The sequence below is a fragment of the Copadichromis virginalis genome, linkage group LG16 (genome assembly GCF_057382275.1).
Source record: "Copadichromis virginalis isolate Kocher_CV1m ecotype Utaka linkage group LG16, C_Virginalis_male_GT1.1, whole genome shotgun sequence".
Classification (NCBI taxonomy): Eukaryota; Metazoa; Chordata; class Actinopteri; order Cichliformes; family Cichlidae; genus Copadichromis; species Copadichromis virginalis.
In genome coordinates this window covers 29,021,840-29,043,273 of record NC_140633.1, presented here as the reverse complement: position 1 = coordinate 29,043,273, position 21,434 = coordinate 29,021,840, and the positions used below count along the sequence as shown (strand labels likewise).

General features: G+C 39.5%; 1 protein-coding gene across 1 annotated transcript; it reads left to right on the top strand.

Annotated features, from left to right (window-relative positions):
* Positions 1-6: 6 nt before the first annotated feature.
* asmt (acetylserotonin O-methyltransferase) lies at positions 7-13,902 on the top strand. Its single transcript, XM_085435296.1, has 9 exons — positions 7-40; positions 685-839; positions 1,453-1,627; positions 1,921-2,050; positions 2,866-2,934; positions 5,479-5,597; positions 10,486-10,626; positions 12,999-13,121; positions 13,612-13,902. The coding sequence occupies exons 2-9, from the start codon at positions 738-740 to the stop codon at positions 13,827-13,829; spliced, it is 1,077 nt and encodes a 358-aa protein (XP_085291422.1). The 5' UTR covers positions 7-40; positions 685-737; the 3' UTR covers positions 13,830-13,902.
* The last annotated feature ends 7,532 nt before the right edge of the window (positions 13,903-21,434 follow it).

The following is a 21,434-nucleotide window of genomic DNA, read 5'->3' as shown; positions in this document are numbered from 1 at the left end:
AGCAGACCTCAGAACCCAAGCGGACCCTGGCACAGCTCTGGTAAAACAAGAGAAAACCCTTTGTCTGATGTAGTTTAACGTTGTTGAGCATAAAGTTAACCAAATGTGTGCACAACAGATAGAAAGTGCATTACATTAAATAAAAAAAAAAAAGGTAGAAAACCTTAAGTGTGCTGAATATGTTTGTAAGTGTAGTTTGTATCAGAAACTAAGGAGGCTCAGTTATGTTGTATTAAGTCTTGGTTGCTGGCTTTATATTTGTGTGGCTGCAAGTATGACCATCACGGATTGAATGATTAATGCAATTACAATGAATGTGTGCTTCTAAGAAATATATGGTGACATAGTATCACTTGAGTGCTAATGCATGAAATGTAAGCAACACACTTTGCTCTTATGTCCTGTCAAAGAGCTGGCTATCCCACACTATTGGATTTGGGGTGATGAAATCTTTGTAGAAACTGGGTCTGGTATGAGAATGCAGTGGCTGAGCGAGAATGAACAAGGCAGCAGTATTTTCAGAGTTGTTTCTTTGTCTGACACACTGAGCCCATGCTCTAATCTAGGTTATCTGGCTGTAATCAGCTTAGCCCACTGCAACACTCGTTGCTGCTGCTGGGTGGGCACGCTGTGTAGTTTTAGTCTGCCTCTTTTCTTACTGCCATTCATGCAAACCTCTTGCAGGTGTAACAACTGAGAAGACACGTTTCTCTCGTCTGGAAGATCGATCTGTGGCAATGGCTGACGGTGGGAAAATGGTTCCAACTAAGGTGTCGCCTACTGCAGACGTGTACCCTAAAAGAATAATGGAGTATATCGAAGGCTTCCTGATCTCCAAGGTAACATATGTACATCGTATTTGTATACAGGTCAAATGCAGACATGTGTTGGATTGTAAACTTGACATTTCAGTGGTGCATTAACTAATTGGTTAATTATGTAACACAAATTCCAACATAATAATCAGTACATCATCTATTAAACTATATAGGTCTTGATATCGAAAACCATCGTGTATATAGTGCAAAGATGCTGCATGCTGAAGCTTGTTGACTGGCAAATTACAGTATTTTAGAAACAAAATTAAAGGGTTCTGAAAGGAAAGTCCTTTTACTTCAAACACTTGTTTGAATAATTGGACCAAAAAATGCTGGAAATAATGTGAGCCAGAATGTCAGCAAAATTAATAACCTATGTTTGGTATGTTACTTCAAAACAGCAGGCATGTGCCCTTTTTTCCCCTTCACCAGTAGTCTCTGATATGTTATGTAGTTCATGCAGGACTTAGCAGCTCTGAGAGGAACTGGCCAAAAGTACTTTCATCTATATTAATCTGTGTAGATGAACCCAATCTTACCCAATAGAAGTTCATTAATAACATTCTTTAAAAGTCAATTTATTCTATTAACTTGCCTCTCCATTTATCTCTATTCTCTCTGCTCACTGACCTAGACATTGTTCACATCCTGCGAGCTGGGTGTGTTTGAGCTGTTATTGGGTTCAGAGCGCTCCCTGTCTGCAGCAGAGATCAGTCAGGCTGTGGGTGCGAGTCTGGATGGCACAGAGAGGCTGCTGGCTGCCTGCACTGGCATGCAGCTCCTCAATAGACACCAAGACGATGGGAAAGGTCAGCCGACACACATCAGTAATACAACTTAAGTGAGCCATGTAGCAGTTCTCATTGCTAATTGTCACTTAAGGTTGAACTAGTTTTAAATATGAATGTGGAAGAAAATTGGAATTTACAAGCCCACAATTTAACACTTGTGATCGATTATTGTAATTTATCCGTCTGGAGATTCACTTCCTACCTGAGCACCTCCCCTTCTTCAGATATCACGTCATTTCAAATATGAAGTAAAAGGGTTGCATGCATGCATTCATTCAGTAATTTACTCCACCCCTTCTCCCACCTGTCAGTGTCTTACAGTAACACTGAGCAGGCCAGGCTCTTTCTCACGCGCTCCAGTCCTTTGTCCCTCTACCAGTCCATCCATTACCATTCCAAAACAATCTACCTCTGCTGGCACTATCTGACTGATGCCGTCAGGTCAGTACACTGAACATCACCACATCACAAGCTTAGAAATGTATCCAGTGTCCAGGTTGAGAACTGCCATCCAATTTAAATTTTATCAAAATGTTTTTAATGATCAAACCAATTTTCTAATTTGATTTTTCTCAATACTTGACAGACCACTTGTCAAGCACTTAGTGATATTTGTTGCTTATTAGATCATTACCTTTTTAGTCTTACAGCAGTAAGCTCTTCAGTTTCTATTAAACTGCCTATTTTATGTAAAAGATTTAATCAATGCTTTATATAGTGTTAGAAAATTGAACAATGCCCGGCACACTAAAGTACTTCTATAAACATTTAACTTTGACACATGCTTGGAGTTTAAGATTTAGTTTGAGAATAAAAGCATACCAAAGTGAGTTAGCAATGAGCTGTGAGAATGTAAGTTTTGACCTGTAGCTTAAGATTGTGGGCTGGATTTCCTGTGGGTTTTTTTTTAAAAACATAATCCTAAAATTGATTTGATTCTCATATCCGGTGGTGGGCTGCCAGCATATTTCAGGCAGTGTGACTGAATGAACTGTTGCTGTAGTTCATCTAAAATGGTGAAAAACCATTCACTGAAGATGCCAAAGGACAAAGACACTGATCAAAATGACTAATTTGATCTTGCAGGAGCTGAACGAAGCATGTGCCACTTACCAAATTGGGATATAATCTTATGAACTGACTGTGAAATGCTCACGTATCATAGGAGTTGAATATGATTAGTAAAGTCTCATGTAACCAGATAATTGCATGTTATGGTTGTCATATAAAGTAATTCTTTCTTTGCCTTATCCCAGAGAGGGAAGAACCCAGTATGAAAAGGCTTTTGGAGTCAGTTCTGGAGACCTGTTTGAAGCAATCTACAGGTGAGAAGCTCCCTTTGTGGTAAACAGACGAAATGCACACTTTACCACATTTGCATTCCATCCATGTCTCTCCATCTTGAGCCTGTCTGTCAGTTTTTTGTTTTCTTTTTCTATTTACAAAAACTATCTGGAATTCATTTGAAGGCAGGTATTGTGTGAGACAGAGGGGGGGTGGACAGGCAGTGATGTGAGGAAGCTTGGGGCAAAGAGAATGCAACCGCCATTGTCCTTTAGGACTCGTGTGTTTATAGTATCTGGTGCCCACAGTTTTAACGCTTCACCAATCTGCGGTGTTCAGGGGTCACATACAATAAAAATTCACACTTGGTTTGCTAATAGGTTTTGAGCGGTCTCCCTGAGGCCGTGCACTGTAAATCACTGCCAGAAACAAATGGCAATAAATAAAAATATAAATAAAACATCCTTATGGCATGATTTGCAAAACTGTGACAGTTTATTTTCCATAGGACTGAAAAGCACCAAAGTAAAGAGGTCTTTAGTGTAGTGAACCTGGGCACACATTAAGCAGATATCATAAAGCTAAATTTTCTTTGTACTTGCAGTTTTTAGCGTTTTGTACTCTGAAACTGCAGCTGATATAACTGAATAAACCTCATTAACAAGGATGCATGCAAAAACCATGAAGCATATGAGAGTAAAACAATACACCTTTGTGCTGATGACTCTGCAATTGAATGTTAATTGACTGTAAATGAAAATGCCCTACATGAGAGACTTTCTGCACCTGCACACAGTTTAATGTGGAGAAGCAGTTGTTTGTCCCAGCTGATTCCCCCTGTGAATACTGTGGGTAAATTGGTAAGGGGGAAAACAACCACTGAAATCGGTGCATTCTTGGAGTGCTGCAGCAGGGAGCAGGATGATTCAAAACTGGCTGGATGAGTCACTCCTGTTTACTCACAGCCATTTAACCAGTCATGTACTGCACCTGAATAATTTACAGCAAAGTCTCATCTAGAGCTCGAGTTCTTATACTTGAGAAAGCAGATGATTTGGAGCGAACAGGGGGTCTGGCTTTGGCTATCTGTGATACACATGCCCTTTAACAGTAAAACACTTTACTCTGAAGATGAGTTTTATTTGACTAGGAGGGTTTCAGAATCAAATTTCTTGTCTATTTGAGGATTGTTTCCTTTTATATGCAATCACTGGCTGAATTTGTGCTTCTGCATGAAATTGACAGGAAATACAGATGTTGAAGCACTGAGCAAAACTGATTTCTCTAACTTGGTTATTTGAGTCCTTAATAAGATTGAGATTGTCACAAAATCATGGATTACTTGTAATGCTCTCACTGACTTGGGTTGGTTGTGGCTCCAAACATGAATGTTACCAGCAGGAAAGTTGTGCTGGTGAACAAACTATGAAGCATAATTCATAAAGCATAAGGCATCAGTTTGCCTTTTGAACTTTAATTTTGCTGCCATGATAAATGCCACTACAGTAGATCTGCAAATTGAAAATATGTGCCCCATCAGTATATTGTCTGGGCTCTAAAATGCAGACTAGCTTGCTGGAGTCCTGTGTGGAATCTGCATGTGCTGTCTGGGGATTCTGGCTTCCTCCCAGAGTCCAAAGATATGCATGCTGGAGTAACCAGTTCTGAACCTGTGTGATTGTACTTTATACTGGCTCCAGTATAATGGAAAATGGCTCGCATGTCTCCCATCAGCTGTCAGTGCAGGAATACACTGCAATAGTTTGTCAGAAAACATGACAACACTTGGTGAATCATATTTTAAACATTGCTGCTCAAACTATTCTATTGCAGCCAGGATGGCAGAGGCTGGAGCAACAGAAAGCCTTTAGCTAGGTCTCTAGCAAGTGCAGAGATGATGGAGACTGGGGGATGCTGAATAATATAAGACACGTCATGCAGTTCTAATATCATGATGTGGACAAGGACAGAAAACCAGGCTAAGCACATTTTACTCAATAGAACTAGAGATGGGATGAGAGTTCAAGTAAATGTATTCCTCATGAAGGAAAACGACTGAAGATTGTCGTTGGGGGGGGCATTCATCATTCTATACCCCAAATGTTTTCAAATTGAAGATGACAGTCTGCTGTTTGACCTCACAGTCAATTAATCTTTTCCCATCCAGTGCAGTCAGTGTCTGAAGCAACAATGATTCACTTTCAAAGTTACTCTTGAGGTCACTGTGTCGTCTGAAGCTGGTTTGTGCGTCGGATGGAAGTGGCTTTTGCTACCCTGAAGTTTGGATAAATTCTGTTACAAACTGGAGGCTGTTTGTATGCACAGTGCCCTCATGGCAGGGTGGAGTGCTGGTTGATGAGGTGGAGACTCCTCAGAGCAGCAGCAGTCACCACAGGCTCTTCTGTTCTGCCTCACCCTGTCTCGCATGCACACAACATGGTGTCCCCACAGGGCAAGACTTTGTACAAGAGGGTGTGTGTGTCAGCAAGAAGCCTCCTTTAGGCGATCGCTTGCAGAAAATGAAACTTTTCCTACAATGCATTGAGACGACGAAAGTATTACCAATGTTTCTCGTGTGTGTGTAGGTCTGATGAGGAAATGGTGAAATTTATGCAGTTAATGCACTCCATCTGGAACATCTGTGGTAAGGATGTGGTCACAGCCTTTGACCTTTCCCCCTTCAAAGTCATCTGCGACCTTGGAGGTAAGTTTTCATCAGATTTCCATAAGTCCGTCCAAGTTTGTCTTAACTGAGCAGCTGCTGGGTCAGCCGCACATTTGCAGTGTACGCATCTTTGATCTCCCCACACCTTCTGAGTCAAAGACTTCATTTACCTTTTAGTAACCATGTCTTGGATCTGATAGGATCTGGAAGAAAAAACCTGCGGGAACAACAAAGATGTTTAAACAGAGTCATTCCTTAAAAATATTAGGTCAGCTTGAATTCGAGGCAACCCGATCTCAGTTTGTATTAAACATTATTTATTTATTGGAATAATTTCGGCAGCTGAAAGAAGACTTGGAATGAGTTAATTGGCAACAGGTCGTTAAGATTGAAAAACTGGCCACCTTCTGTGAAGCTCAGCTAGGATGCTCCTTTATACTCTGTTTTGCAAAGAATTACATTTGCAAACTGGAAAAATCTCAGACTATTCCTCAATGTCAAGACTTTGAACATCTACAGTATAACAGAACCAGCATCTGGGTTAATCTCCTCACAGGCCAAAACTTGGTATTTGTTAGCTGCGATGGTGGTTTAAGTTCTTAGAGCCTGATTTGGCTTATTTGCTGGCATTTTCTGAGTCATACTTGTTAAAATCTGTAATTCTCCTTGGAAAAATATGAATGAAAGAGAAACCATCTGGCTTATCAGCACTCTTTTCAAATGCCTTCATCTGTGATGATATGAGGGTGGATTAGTATCTGTACTATTGGTAACTTCCAAATCTGGAAAATGAGAATCTGTGCTGAAAAGCAGATGCGCTCCTTAAGAGGTCTTTCAGGGAAGGCCTTCTACATTTCAGTAAGATGATGCCAGACCACATTTTCAATCTATTACAACATCAGTGCAGTGCCTACCAAAACACTTGACTCATTAAACAAAATGCAGATTTCCAGGGTTAGGCAGCTAGAATCTCATTCCAGACAAGACTGGAACAAATATTTTTACACTTTACACACCATCTAACATTTTGGTGGATTGTATTTAACTTGATTCTACAGGTATGGAGACGCATGACAAATGTATATCCTATTACCCCTATCACAAGAAGTTCCCCACAAACTAGAATTGGGCATAAGCCAGTAAATACAATTGTAACAACTGTTGAACTGAACAGCTTGTGTGCCTTTTTTTTTAAAAATATATGTGAAACTAGACGCTGCTCACAGCAGTCACCTGTCTTTGGATACTTGAAAGGAAGCTTTCTTCACTGTTCTGCGTGTACTGCTTTAAGTCAGATTTATTCATAGCGTCTTTTGAATAGCAGGTTTCTTACAAAATGCTTTACAAGGAGAGCAAATGGCACAATGAATAAACTTTGAGGGAGAGAAATACTGAACAAACACAATAAGAACAGAGCTTGTAAAGCTATGCAGGAAAGCCAACCAACAATGGAACAGATCAAAAAAAAAAGCATGGAGGAACAAATAAAAGGGTAGTCACAGGAGTTTTCTTCTATCCTAAAAATACTATGAATAAAAGCTGGAAAAGGCTTTTGTCTGAGATATTGAGTCTGTTGCCATCATGTGAATCAAGCTGAGCTAGGAGGTCAGTGTATTCTCAGCTCTGTACTTGTACTGGGTGATATTACAATGCACCAATTGAATTCAGGTGGCTCTGCCCACTGACAATGTGGTGCTTGCATTAAAATGTTGATGCTTATCCCTGAAAGTCCAGTATTCATGTTTAAGAGAATCTGTGCTGTACAAACTGGGTGAACTACTAAACTGAGAACAGATGCAGCATCTACTTTGACTATCGCTGTACCACAGGTGGCTGCATTGTAGCACCACTACTGACCACATAGGGGTGCTGTGAAGCCAATAAAAGAACAACTTCTCCCACATGGAACCCTACATGTGTACAGTGTTTTACCCACCCCTCTGTGGCTTTCTCAGCATGGGCTTGTATGTTCATGCTTATGCATGATGCTGCATCCCTGAAAAGTGTGTGCTTGGGGAAATAGTAGGAGCCTCAAGGGCACGACTGCAGCATCCCATCTAGACAGTCTCACACAGCATCTGTTGTGTCTGTGCACACCTGCTGCTCAGGAGCTCTTTCTGTCCAGCACTCTGTCAACTAGTTGATTTGGTTTGGATTACAAACCACTGTGTGCACATCTCTGGAAAGAGCCTTCCCTGGGTTTATTTACATTGATTTTAATGTGACATTTAATGGCAATTTAAAAGGCATGTTTTTGTTTAAAAGGGATGATCAACTTAAAGGTTACAACCACTGTTAAACCTCTAAAATGTAAACTGCCATCTAGGCAAGACATCTCTCTATATATCCCCCCCCCAAGGGAATCTCTCTAATGAGAGACTTGCAGAATAAGGTTTTAAGAAACACTATTATAAACAGTAATGAAAATTATGACAAAACTAGGAAAGGAACAAAAACAAGCCCACCATAGCTTGTTAGTGTTTGCAGTTTACAGCTGTTGAAATGTCTGCTTCTAGGCTATGCCACTAATGTATGAAACATATAGGAGGTAGTCGCAGCAAAAAAGAAAGCAAGTTATATTTTCATCTTTATATGTGGCCAAGTTAACTAAATCAAATTCATTGGGCTGACAAATTAGCCCAATTGTGGGAATTGGTTTGCATGTATACATTTGGGCATTTGTGCTGATCTGAAACTGGTTTGGTAGTGCTGGCTCTGATTGTAGACAGGACATTCAAAAGTAGCCAAATCTTTGTGGGGAAAACATCATTTTCTACTCTGCTGTGGGGATATGAATGTTAAGTCACATGTCTTCACTATAAACGACATGTGAGCTGTGTCCCAAACCCTGACAACATTCAAAGTGAATGAGGTTCATTTGGTCTATTAGACGTAACTAAATTTGACTCCTAGGTAAACGCCTACAAAAAAACTAATGGTTTCCTTTTGATCAATGGTAACTGCATAACAAGCAAACTGAAACCTTTCAAGCTACTTTCATGTTAATCAATTTGTTTCTCTGCAAATGCATTTTAAGACATCAGAATATGGACAGGGTGTTTTAATGTTAGACTGCAAACAAAATCTCAAAGTATTAAGGAAATGCCACTTAAAGCAGCAGTGTCATTCTGATGACTTTCCTGAAATTAAATTGGTTCATCCATAAATTTGAGGCAACTCCAAATGACAGGCGGTCAAATATTTGCATCTTAAGGCCAATATATCCTCACCTCCAACCCCTAGCATGGCGCCACTTCAATCTGCACACTCGTCAATATGCATCTCTCTGGGGTGTATTAGGCCTTCCCCAAAGGAAATCCTCTTCAGCTCCATTCCCCAGCTTGAAAAAGACCTTCTGGTTTATAAAGGAAAAATGTAATTATGCTGAAGCTTGTTCTGAAAGCTGCTCCAGAGCAACAGAGGCATTACTTGACTGTTCACAGGCTGAGCAGTACTCCCCATTGTGAGGTATGTGCAAAATAAAGTTGCCCCTTCTGTGACTGCATTGGATGCAGATGTAGTCAACAATATCCAGCTGACACAATACTGCTGGGGTGCAAACCAGAATGAGTTTGGATTTAAACTGTCCAATGAACAAAACTCCATGAGAATAAAATCCTAATTCTTTATGATTTTTATTTAAATGACCATGTGGATAAAAATTCAGGAAACTTGCACTCATGACATTGACTAGTTTAAAATGCAGCAATAACTGTTGCATTGCTATAATCTGAAACCGTCATCAAAGGATTTCATTAACAAACTGAGACAGTCGGGTCAGCTGGGGAGGACTCCAACAGCATATTGTGTTTGGGTTTTGCTTCCCCTTGTTGCTCTTTGATTTTTCTCCTCTACTGACCCCTGTTTGATGTGAGCCAAATATGGTATTAGGTGGGTGTTTGTAGGGGCTATAGAAAGCTGTGTAAGAATACAATATAGCAGCAACAACTCATACTAGGAGGAAGGCTCTACAGGGCTAGATGGTTTGGCATATATGCCCACAAACACCAGCCGGAGTCTGATTGCCTTTGTAGGTTTGTGTAAAGTGAAATCCTTTGATCCTGTATTCTACCTCACTGTCTCACTCTGTCTCATTCATACATTCTCTAACTTTCTCTTGTCCAATCTTTCCATATCGGTCACTCTGAATTTTTAAATTCAGTTTGCTTTATGAGGCATAATTGATGGTAATGATGCTGCCAACGCCTGAAGTTGAAGGATTCATATTTTTACATTAAGTCATTGTTTCCACCCATGTGCACGTTTGTTCATTTCCTCAATTCAAAGCCTCTTCCCATCTCATAAAGTCTGATTTTCAGTCAAGGTTCTCAGAGGAACACTAATGGCTTCTTTTGAACTCCTAAATGCTAATTTCATGTTAAAATGCACACCGAGGATGCCTGCATGCTCATGTTTAGCTGATCTAAAAATTTGCTTGCTCATCATATCCTCACTGGTGGAAGGGTTTGACCTACTAATGGCACTAAAGGAAAAGTTGGACCGTCACCAAAGTGGAAAACAAAGTAATCCTCTATGCACTTGAAACATTTGTTTATCCAGTCTAAAGAGACTTCAATGATGAAATGAACTGCTGTGGAATTTGTGCACTGACTGTTGCTTGAGAGAACAGGCAGCTTTCATAGCTAAAAATGATTTCAAATGCATTCCAGCATAAAGGTTGATATTCAGAAGTCTAATCAGACTAAAACTGATTAGTCAAATTAAGTAATTTGTTCTGCTCTGCTTTATTGGCATGAATGTTAGCTGAACCATATTCCCAAAGCCACCGCATACAAATCATGCAAATAACCAGATTCTACCTGAAAGCATCTGTTCCGCTTGTATGACTGCACTTTTGAGTGATGCAGTCCTTTTAATGAAGACTGCATTCATTGTGCTACAACTAACGGTAATTCTCCCTCTCCAGGCTGCAGTGGGGCATTAGCCAAGCACTGCACGTCAGCCTACCCAGAATGCACTGTGACAATCTTTGACCTTCCCAAGGTGGTGCACATGTCCAAGGAACACTTTATCAAGGAGGATGACCAGAGGATAAGCTTTCATGAAGGTAACACCATTATTACTTGGCAAAACCCCTGATGGATGCAGGAATAAGTCTCAATATAACATGTGTTTCTGTTATGTTTTTCTTTCCCTTTTCTTCTCAATAGACTGGTGTCTATAACATAATTCACATGTTATTGACAAGCAGTCTACATTTGGATACACTCTGAGCTCTTGTGTTTACATGTGGTTTTAAAAGGACTCATTATCTCAGTTCTGCTGCATTTTGATAAGATCTAAATATGCAAATTACATAAACAGAGCAAGGGGTTGTCAACAAAACTGGCTGATACTAAGGTTATGGAAATTAAAGACAGGAGCTATGTGACCATCCCAATGAAATGGCAATGAGGGTTTTGTGTAGATAAAACTTTTTCTTCAGTTCTTACCCAAAAGACATCAGTGAACTATTTCATTTTTCTAGTTGACATGTTTCCTTGTTCACAAAACATGGATTCTAATTTGAATATTTTTTTCATGATTCTGTTTGAGTGACTTTTGCGAAAACGAATTCTTCAGCTTTTTTTTTTTTTTTTTTTTTTTAAGAAAATAGTTGAAGGTAAACAAAAGCAGACATTTGGTTGTTTTTCAGCAAGTTGACTTCACCTGCATAATATCCAGCTCGGTATCCATGTCGGTCAACTCTAAATATACACTCACTGGCTACTTTGTTGGGTACACATGGGAGGCTGTGGTGTTTCAGTGATGCTTAGTTGGTACTAAAGGGCCCAAAGGGTGTCAAGCAAATATCTCATACACATGACATCAGTCTGAACCACTGATCCAAAGCAGGATTCAATTTTATTTATACAGCGCCAAATCACAACAGTCGCCTCAAGGTGCTTTATATTATAAGGTAGACTCTACAATAATGCAGAGGAACCCCCCCCAAATCATATGACCCCTATGAGCAAGCACTTTGGTGACAGTGAGAAGGGAAAACTCCCTTTTAACAGGAAGAAACCTCTGGCAGAACCAGGCTCAGGGAGGGGCCGATGCCTGTGGCGAAGCGTTTGGGGGGGGGGAGAGAGAAGGAAGACAGGATAATAGATATGCTGTGGAAGAGAGCCAGCGATTAATAACAAGTATGATTCAGTGCAGAGAGGTCTTGAATCATAGGATGGGTTCATGCTTTCATGTTTACCAAGTTCTGTGCCTACCCTTCACAGTAGATGAGCATTTTTGGAATGCTCAAACCAGCCTGTTTGACACAAATGGCTGCTGCATTCAAATCCTTTCTCCAACATTTCTGATGTTTGAACTTCAGCAGGGACAATGTCTAATTGGATAAAAGCATTAAGTTGTGATTGGCTGTCTAGAGATTTAACAAATAGCTGAACAGGTGTACCTAACAAAATGCCCAGTAAGTCTGAACCATATTGGCCTGTAATGCCTGTCATTACTGCAAAATGTCTTAAAATCACTGATCTCAAAACAAGCAGAATGAGAATTTTGATGTCATCAAATGAGTCTGCCATTCTCCCAGAGTTTGTGTGGCATGCTGGAAAACATTGGGTAGAATACGAATTGTTTTTTTGTTTTGTTTTGTTTTTTTTTTTTTACTTCCTGCTTCCTTTAATGTATATTGTTACCTTCAGCACAGCAGCTATTGTAAGGCAGAGCGCAGGTTTGCAGCAGATGGCAATCTTAAACCCAGACACAAAACTGCTTCCTGCTGTTTTCCTAGCCATCATGGTGTTGAGCACAATGGAAGCTGTGACATGGCCTTTTTAGGAGTGTTGGCCTCAGTGTGCTTTATTTCATAACTTGCAAATATGCCGACACTCTTACAATGGGCATAGAAAAAAAAATAGTTACTGCTTGCACACTGATATTACAGAAACGGTGCTGTGTTGGCAGGAAAATAATTTTTCCCTGATAACTATCAGCACAAGACAGCAGCTGGAGATATGCTCTAGTAATTTTTAGGTTGCATGCATTTTATAACGGACACAATCCTTTAGTAGTAATTAGGTTTGAGAATGTAAACCACTAAACGAATCATGTCTTACTACTTGAAGGCTTGTCAACAGAATTATTAATTACATGGAATAATTAAATCAAAGGGAAGCACTCGGCCTAGTTTGAGTCACTAACTTGACATGCTCGTTCCACCAACACGTATCAAATGTACACTTTTAATCATGGCCGCTCTGTTTACATTTCTGCTGCATGTCTAGATGCATATGGCTCACGTGTTCAGGAGAATCCTTTCCACTTTAGCATTGACTTATAGGGTTAAATTCAGAGCCTAGAACTCCCATTCACATAATCTATTCATCAGAACTGGATGACTGAAATGCAGCTGTGTCTTAGGAATTCAATGGAGGGAGTTTTAAAATGTTCATATGGATGGATGTGTTTTTTCTTTCTTAGGGGACTTCTTCAAAGACTCTCTACCAGAAGCTGAACTCTATATTCTGGCAAGAATCCTCCATGACTGGACAGACGAACGCTGCGTAGAGCTACTCCAGAGAATCTATAAAGCCTGCAAACCAGGTCTGAGCATATCTGAGTGTGAAAGGGATGAGCGCCTTTTTTTTTTTTTTTTTTTTTTCTTCTCATCTGCTTGAAATGAGAGCAGATTGTATCCCACAATGCAGCTGATCCCAGAGAAATCTGTCCTTCTGACTCTGATCAAAGTCAGACACAAAGCAGCCGACTCTATCACAGAGCAGAGAGGGCAGCAAAAGAAAAATGAGAAAGTCGGGATGGTGAATAGTGTCACAGTGCCAGCTTACAGAAGGAAGTGGGGTTTAAAAGCAGACCTGGGCTCAGATTTGGCTTATGCCAGTCATTAACCATAATCATCATCTGAAAGGTGGCCTGATGTAGCAACACCTAGTAGGGATCATCACATTGGATCGATTGGTTTAACGTGTGTGGTTATTTTGTTTTTTGGTTTTGCAAACCTGTCTCCAAGCTTTGCCAGGACACTTTATTTAAAGGGGGGAAAGAACTGAAGCAGGTATTTTTATCCCTGCTATAGGAGGTGCTGTGCTGGTGGTGGAGGCGCTGCTCAGTGAGGATGGTTCTGGCCCGCTTACAGCTCAGCTTTACTCCCTGAACATGCTGGTGCAGACGGAGGGCAGAGAGAGGACAGATGTTCAGTATGCTGCCCTGTTGACTGCTGCCGGATTCACCAACATCCGGCACTGCCTCACTGGGAAGATCTATGATGCGGTGCTGGGACACAAAAAGGCATAAGATGAAGAAAAATGGATGCTGTACCAGGAGTGAAGCCTCACTCCTGGGGGGGGGAATCACATCCCTTTCCTGTGTTTTCACTTTTCCCATGAAATTTCAAAATGAATAAATTCTTCAGCATGACTACAGCGTCGCATTTCTGATTGCATAATCAAAGGTTTGACTCTAGATATTTAAACTAATGTCCTTGTTTTGGACATTAATCTGTATGACAGGAAATTTCATCAAGTTTCTTAGAAAGAACAAAAGGTGCCCTGCATGCCACTAGTAAGGACCATAAAGAAGCTGAAAAGGTCTCAGAAACAAAGCTAAGGCTTGTCTCCAAATTGGAAACTTTATCTCCAGATTGTTTAATCTGAATAGTCTCATTTTAAATCCTGTCTCTATTCGGCACTCCCAGTGAAAATCTTAAGATCTTCAGCTCTGCCTCCCTTTTGTCACTCCCTCCAAACCACACATCATAGCAGGGGTGTCTATCATCTTGCAAACCTTCCCTTTCACCTTTGTTGCCAGTCTTTCACAGATCACCCTTGACACTCATCTTCACCCACTACATCCTGCCTGTACTCTTTACCTGTTGCATTGTCATTGACACTAGGTATTTAAACGCCTTCCCCACCTCTTGCTTCAACTGAGCCATCTTTTTTTTTTTTTTTTTTTCTTTCCCCAGCGTATACCTCCACTTTTTCCATCTGCTCCCTACCCTTATGTCATCTGTGAATGTCAAAGCTGATGGAGAGTCTTACCTAACCTCTGCTTTTAACCTGATATATCCCCCCCCTAAGATTTTACTTTCCTAAAACCTTAACTTGTATTTAAGGTAATCTGGATATTGTGCTTTATGAATAAAATCCAGTGAGCTTTAAAGCAAGCTGTAGCAGCAGATACTAGAACTGGTAAAACTAAACAGTCCGATCTAGCAAAGTAGACTTGTTAAGCTGAAACTGTTCACTTTTTAAAGTTATGCTATTGTAAGCATATATCTGGAAATTAAAAATGAGGGTATAAAGGCAGTTTTGTATGTTAAGTGTCAATACATCTGATGCATTGACACTTGCATGTGTGTGTATATACTGTAGTTCTCTCCCAAAGTATTTATATAAAAAGAAATGCTGGTAGAAGAAATAGTTTGGTTTAATCATTTAATAGAAGTTAATGGGATATTGAATAGCTACTGAATGCAGATGAAGCCAGAAGATTATCAGAACATAAAATACAGTTTTATAGACTAATTCTTCAGTGGGTTGGCTCATCATTGAAATCAGTAAAGAAGTGCCAGTTAAACACATTAGTTGGAGGAAGGGCAGTTAGAATAGAAGCTCTGCAGATTGGAGCACTTTATGTGCATCATCATTTATCCATTTCCATTGCAAGGTCACAGCTGCTTTTTCATTATGACAGCTTTCTCACCTCAGCCAAGCTTAAACCTTTTGCAACAACTTTTTTGCATCAAACTGATCGTTCATGTCAAAAGCAATGTGAATCATTATTGATTGATTGAATCTTTATTTTGAACATGTTGAAAAAGTATAAAAAAAAAAATAGAATTAAAAGAGACAAATGAACAAAGCAAACAAAAGGAAAACGAGCAACCACAACTCCAAATAACGTCCATGTTCAAAAAGGAGCAGGAAGAAGCATAAGCTTATTTAATCCCACCCCTTTTCCACTATCTAGTATCAATAGACTACAGAAATGCCTCCTTGTAATTACATTATATGTTATGTGTAATTTTTTTTTTTTTTAATATATACACATGTTTCTATCTATCCATACCTACGTGTATATACACACATACGCACATATACACATTTTCAATAACCCCATTAACACCTGAAGGATACACAACCTACAATTATTTATTTATTTATATATATATATATATATATATCCACCCACCCATACCAACAAACCCGTGCATGCGCGCACACACATGAAAATATTAGACAAGAACACCCTATCAAATCTCTACCTTTTCCCTGTACCCTGTAAAATCAGTTAACCTTTTATCAGTTATTCATGCAAAAAGGAAAGGGACTCTATTTAACAACAGAAGTTATACTCTTATTGTAGGCTGTATATAAAATATGAATGTACCCGCTGTAACATCATCCACTTGTTTTGGAAGTCTTGTTTAAAAACCTGGACTTGAGCAGCATTTTTAATTTTATTATTTTGTTTTGACCTCATAAGCATGAAGAAGCTCTGAATTAAGAATCAGATGCTGCACATTTATACTGCTGTCACAAGATACTCAGTTTAAAGCAAACTCTACTTTAAGCCGCAAAATGAATTTAAAGTTTGATTTAAATATGCAAAATTCCAACTGAGACTGAACAGGAAGGTGTTTTACGGAGGTGAGTGAGCAGTAGGGTTGTTTTGTCATGCAGGTCTCTACAATTTGACTTCCTCTTGACGACAGATGACTCATTCTTATTGCCACTCCAAGGTCAAGGTTTTGAAAGATGCTTAGTTTTAAAAATTGCAACGGATGTGTGGGCTGAGTTGGTCACTAAGTGCAGTCAGAAATGGAGAAGATGTGTGAAAATGCTAGCAATGAAATGCCAAAATGTGCATATTTTGACAACAATTTTGTACTACAGCTCTTTCATAAAAAATACAATCAAATGTGACTCAGATGAATCTGTCAGTCTGTACTAGAGCTTCCACTCTCAGTGCTAAAAAGATGAACTTATTTGAATCTTTAAATTCATCATGCAGTTTTAAGGCCTTTGGCTGAACCGCTCATTATTTCCTGCTCTTAACAGCGTAGTAAAACTGTCTTTGCGCTTTCATCTTTGTAATGATGGATGTGACTCAATAAATCTCCACAATGGCTAGGTTCATGATTAATTTCACCGTTATCCTCTGTGCAGCATAGTTGTACTCAGAATATACTTGTCAGCCTCTTCTTAGAAACTCAGCCAGTTGCTCAGTTTCTGATGTAATGCAGTTTACTCAAAATATTACTGAGCTGCCCTGGAACAGCTCTCAATCTGTCATATAAACTAGACTCCACAAGTATTTGCAGCTATAATTTCAATGCATGTTGCATTATTATGTCACATTTACTTTTGGATAAATATGGCCACGCCAAAGATCATTTCACACGGAATCACTTGCTGGCTTCTTCAGCTAAAATGAGTTTATCAGCCTTTCTGTAATTAGGATTGTTTAAAACCTGCTGTATTTAGATTACTGTGCTACTTCTTCACTCTGCTCTGTAACATATCTATACGCTCGCTTGTTCTCGCTGCCTCCCGTGTCCTCGGCTTTCCTTCCTTTTTCCTTCAGTAATTTGAATTAATCAGACTTCAAAGTGCAACAAATTAGAATGTATGTCAAATCCTTGAGGACAGCTTTACAGAGTTGGCCTAATGAAGGGAAATGAAGTGCTGAGGCTGAAGACAACTTGACCTGTGTGGAAACTCTGGTACTGTCCAGTGAAGTGTGCTGTATTACACGATCTTTTACAAGTGCCGTGTTCAGCTGGGTGTCGATGCCTGTTAGAAACACCTAAAAGAGTTTTTGCATGAAAATGGTGCTTTTTGGGGGCATTTATCAAGCTGAATAGGATCATATAGGAGTAGAATTTCCTAAATGTTGCCAATACAAATAAAGGCAGTAGCATTATAAGCATTTCCTGAAAGTTTGACTGTCCTGTGGGTACGGTGCCACACAATGCTGCCCCTAAAAGCTGTTGGAATGCAGTGAATCAGTAAAATACTAACATTCAATAGGACGTGGTATGATATATTGCCATATTGATATTTTGTCCTACCCCCGATGCTATTGTGGCTGCATTTCCATCATGACCATCAGAACTGGATCAGGAAGCAAAGGGAAGGTTTATACCATATTGTCTTCTACATTAACTCTGGGAAAACAAGGCTCTTAATTTGCAATATGCCATGTATTGTCCTTTTTTTGACTTTAGTATTTTGTTTTTGTTTTTTTGTTTTTCTGCTAAAACCTTGTATTACTGCCATTCTGGGAAGCTTTTTAGTTAAGGTTTAGATGTGATTGAATCAAGGTTAAAGCAAAATATTTTTTCCTACTTAGGTTTAAGCACAAGTGTTCTGTTTAATTCTAACGCTCTATTTTAACTGAGGTTGAATTTTAATTAATTCAAGACTGTAATTGCGCCGAATACTTGATTTAACGTGCTTGTAATTACTGATCTCTTCATATTAAAACCAGATAAGATTGATCTGCTAAAGTTTTTCCACTCATTTGATTTAAAAAAAAAAAAAAGGTTAAGTTTAATTTCTCTGGGTGAAATTATCCCACTGCTTTGCATTTTAAAGTAACCGGAACCACTAAAAATGAACAGTTTTCCTAATTGTTTAAAGAAATCCAGCTCATGAGGTCAAAAATAACAACACTTTAAAAGGGTGTGTGTGTGTGTGTGTGTGTGTGTGTGTGTGTGTGTGTGTGTGTGTGTTACAGCAGGGAGTAGCTTCTAAAAATTCAGTGAAGCAGAATATTTTCGAGAAACAATCTGTCTACAATTCATGTGCAGGTTTTGTTATTCTGCTGCAGAAAATCGTCAGGATACTCTGAGTATCTCTTTAAGTTCCTTTCCCTCTCTTTTCGTCAATGATTTAGACACAGGTCAGTGTTTTCCACTCCAGCAGAGAAAGGGGCATACGTTTCTCCTCTCCACCTCTCAGTTCCATTTACTGCTCCATCTCATGAGGTTATTATTGTGCTGGTCTCAGGTTCAACCTGAGTGGGTTTTATGCATGGTTTTAGAAAGTTAGAGCTTTAAAAATAGAAGTCACGCTAAGAAGAGAATAGTGAGCTGGGGGCATCCAGGGTATTTTACTCTTGGTGTCTGGAACATGTGGCTCAAGTCAGACAGGAGAAACTATAATCCCAAAATAATCAAAGACGGAGGCTACCCCTGATGCAGAGTAGTCTATTACACACATCACTGTAACCACAACCTCCCTGGAATGACTCCAGCCAGGAAACCCTGAGACGTTTTATCTCCAGCTGACTATGCTTGAACACAAAGAACGATATCCAGTAAACATTGGATAAAAATTACATGTATGCATGTGTGTTTGGGCTCTGATTTTTGATCTTATGTGCAGAACCACGCTTCCCTCCAGGAAATAAATAAAAAGAAAAAAATTATCAAAACAAAAAAATCCTGTGAGTGTTTCTCAATTACTACACAGTATGTAATATTTATAACTCATATTCATTTGCATATTTTTCACTGGGTGTGTCTTTACCAGTATGTGTACTAACTGGCATATAGAAAATGTTCTGTCTTCATGCCTGTGTCGCTGTTCAGTGTTTGTGTGTGGGGGTATGTGTGTGTTTAGTACTCTTTAGGGACACTCTAAATCTGCTCCACAAGTCACGCACCCGCCCACCCTAAAGCTCCAGGATGCCACTTTAAGATAACAACTTCAGGGCATTTCAGGGAACACACTCAGTTTATGCCTGAGACGTTGTGCGTGCGCTGTGTGTGTGGTTGTGAGTGTGTGTTCTGCTTATTAGGGCTCCTGGCTGTTTTTATGATGTAGTTATGTTTTCATTCCAAAGTTTTCAAAAGAAACCAAGTTTTCCTGTTTCAAATTGCATTTAGAGCAAAGCTTTTGTGCAAAGTATGTAATCTACATTAAAACAACTAACCTTTTTAAGGAGTTATCACATCTGTATGTTAAGAATGTGAGTGATTTATCATCAATAATTGGGCTCTCATTTCAGTTTTGGAATTTTATAATTGTATTATAATCAGTAGACACAGTGATTTGTCAAATCCAAGGTTATTTTTACACAAAGTGTTGGGAAAGAGCCAAATCTGTATCCACATCTCGTTATCAATGTTTTAGAGTCCCTGTCTGAATTATATCTACCTGTGTTGCTATAGTAACCTGATGTGACACAGTTTTGCTTTAGAAAAACAATTTTCTTCCAAAAATGACATCCGCAGTTTACCTTATATGACATGACCCACTTATTTAGTACTTTAGTCACATGGTCTTCAGCAAGCAACAGGACCCAGATATGCACTTTGTATATTTTTCATAGCTGTGAAGCCACTCTATTATATGTCTGCAAAGTACAATCCCAGTTTTCCATTACTTTGGAGGAGAATAATAACAAGTAGAGACAGTCTCACCAGGCTGACTGTGCCTAGTGCTCAGAAGGAAAACCTCAAACCTCAGTTTGTTTTATTGTGGCAGCTGCGTGTTAGAAAAAGGTAGAAATGAGAGAGATCGTGGTGGACGTGCTGCTTCGGCAGAGTGACAAAGAAGAAAAGCGGAGGAGAGTGGCAATCTGTATCTTTTTTTTTTATCAGGACCGTGGTGAATGGATTAACACACACAGAATTATAAATACACACATACACGCACACGGACTTGCACACATCCATCACGTCTCGCAACTCAGTGAAACTGTCTCTTGGCTGTAAGCTGTGCTTTGTCACTTCCAAACACTTCCATAATTCATGGGCCGGTGACAGGACTATTGAACTGAGGACAAAGATGTCTGCCCTGTAGGCTGCACACAGTGCAGGTTTTAGGTTTTCATGGGCTACAAACAGAGAAACAATGCATTTTAGTGGAGACTTGAGAGGGTTGTGTGTACTTGTATTACCTCATATTGTCTGGATTTTATACTCATGCTTTGGATATTTGGCTCCATTATGGAGCCAAATGTCTTGAGAACATAAATCAGTAAACACGGTAAAATCCTAGTTTAAAGTCAGGCTGAACGTTAGGAATGGCACATGCTGCTTTAATTATGGCATGGATGCAGTTTGACTTAATCTCCAGGATATCAGTCAATGCAGTGTTCTCTGAAGTGATGGAAACATGACTCTGCTTTGTGTGTGTGTGTGTGTGTGTGTTCTCCCTTTGATAATGACTAATCTCTCCTTTCTTGCCCTCCCGCCTCTGTCACTTACTGTTGCTTCTGTTTTTTGTATCTTTGTCCTGCCCCTTAGCATGACTAAATACAGTCTCTCACACATGCCCACATGCGCGCGCGCACACACAGTAGGAAGTTGGTCTGGCAGACATATTTCAGCCTCAAGGTTGTTATTTCTGCTCGTGGCAACCTGTCACCCACCCACATGCCCCTTCTCCCCATAAAAGGATCAGGGACACACATACCTCATACTTTTTTTGACGTCATTTGATTTATTAGCCACAATGAGGACGCACACAGGCGCAGCCAGATTTGTTCGTTTATTACAGTGATTTTTTTAGAACACTGAGACCATGCCATAGCGGAGAGTAAGAATGGAAGGCATGCCGCGTGTCATTGGTGCATTTATACTGAAGGTAGTGCCTAAAATAACAACATCGTTTTTAGTTTTAAACAAGTTTTTGCATTTTTTTATTTTTATTTTTATTTTTTAAATATTGCTTTCATGACAGGTCGGTTAATATATTTGTGAAACCCTGTATGTAATTTTTGAAGTTGTGCCTTCACCTCCTACAATGGTGGCTCAGTTCAGATACTGCTGTATGAGTTCGTCATTCATTGACACATTTCAGCTATGCGTTTTGAGCATTTACATATCTTAAAGCCATGTTAACGTATTTAACAAATCCACTTCAAACTTACACTAAAATTAAT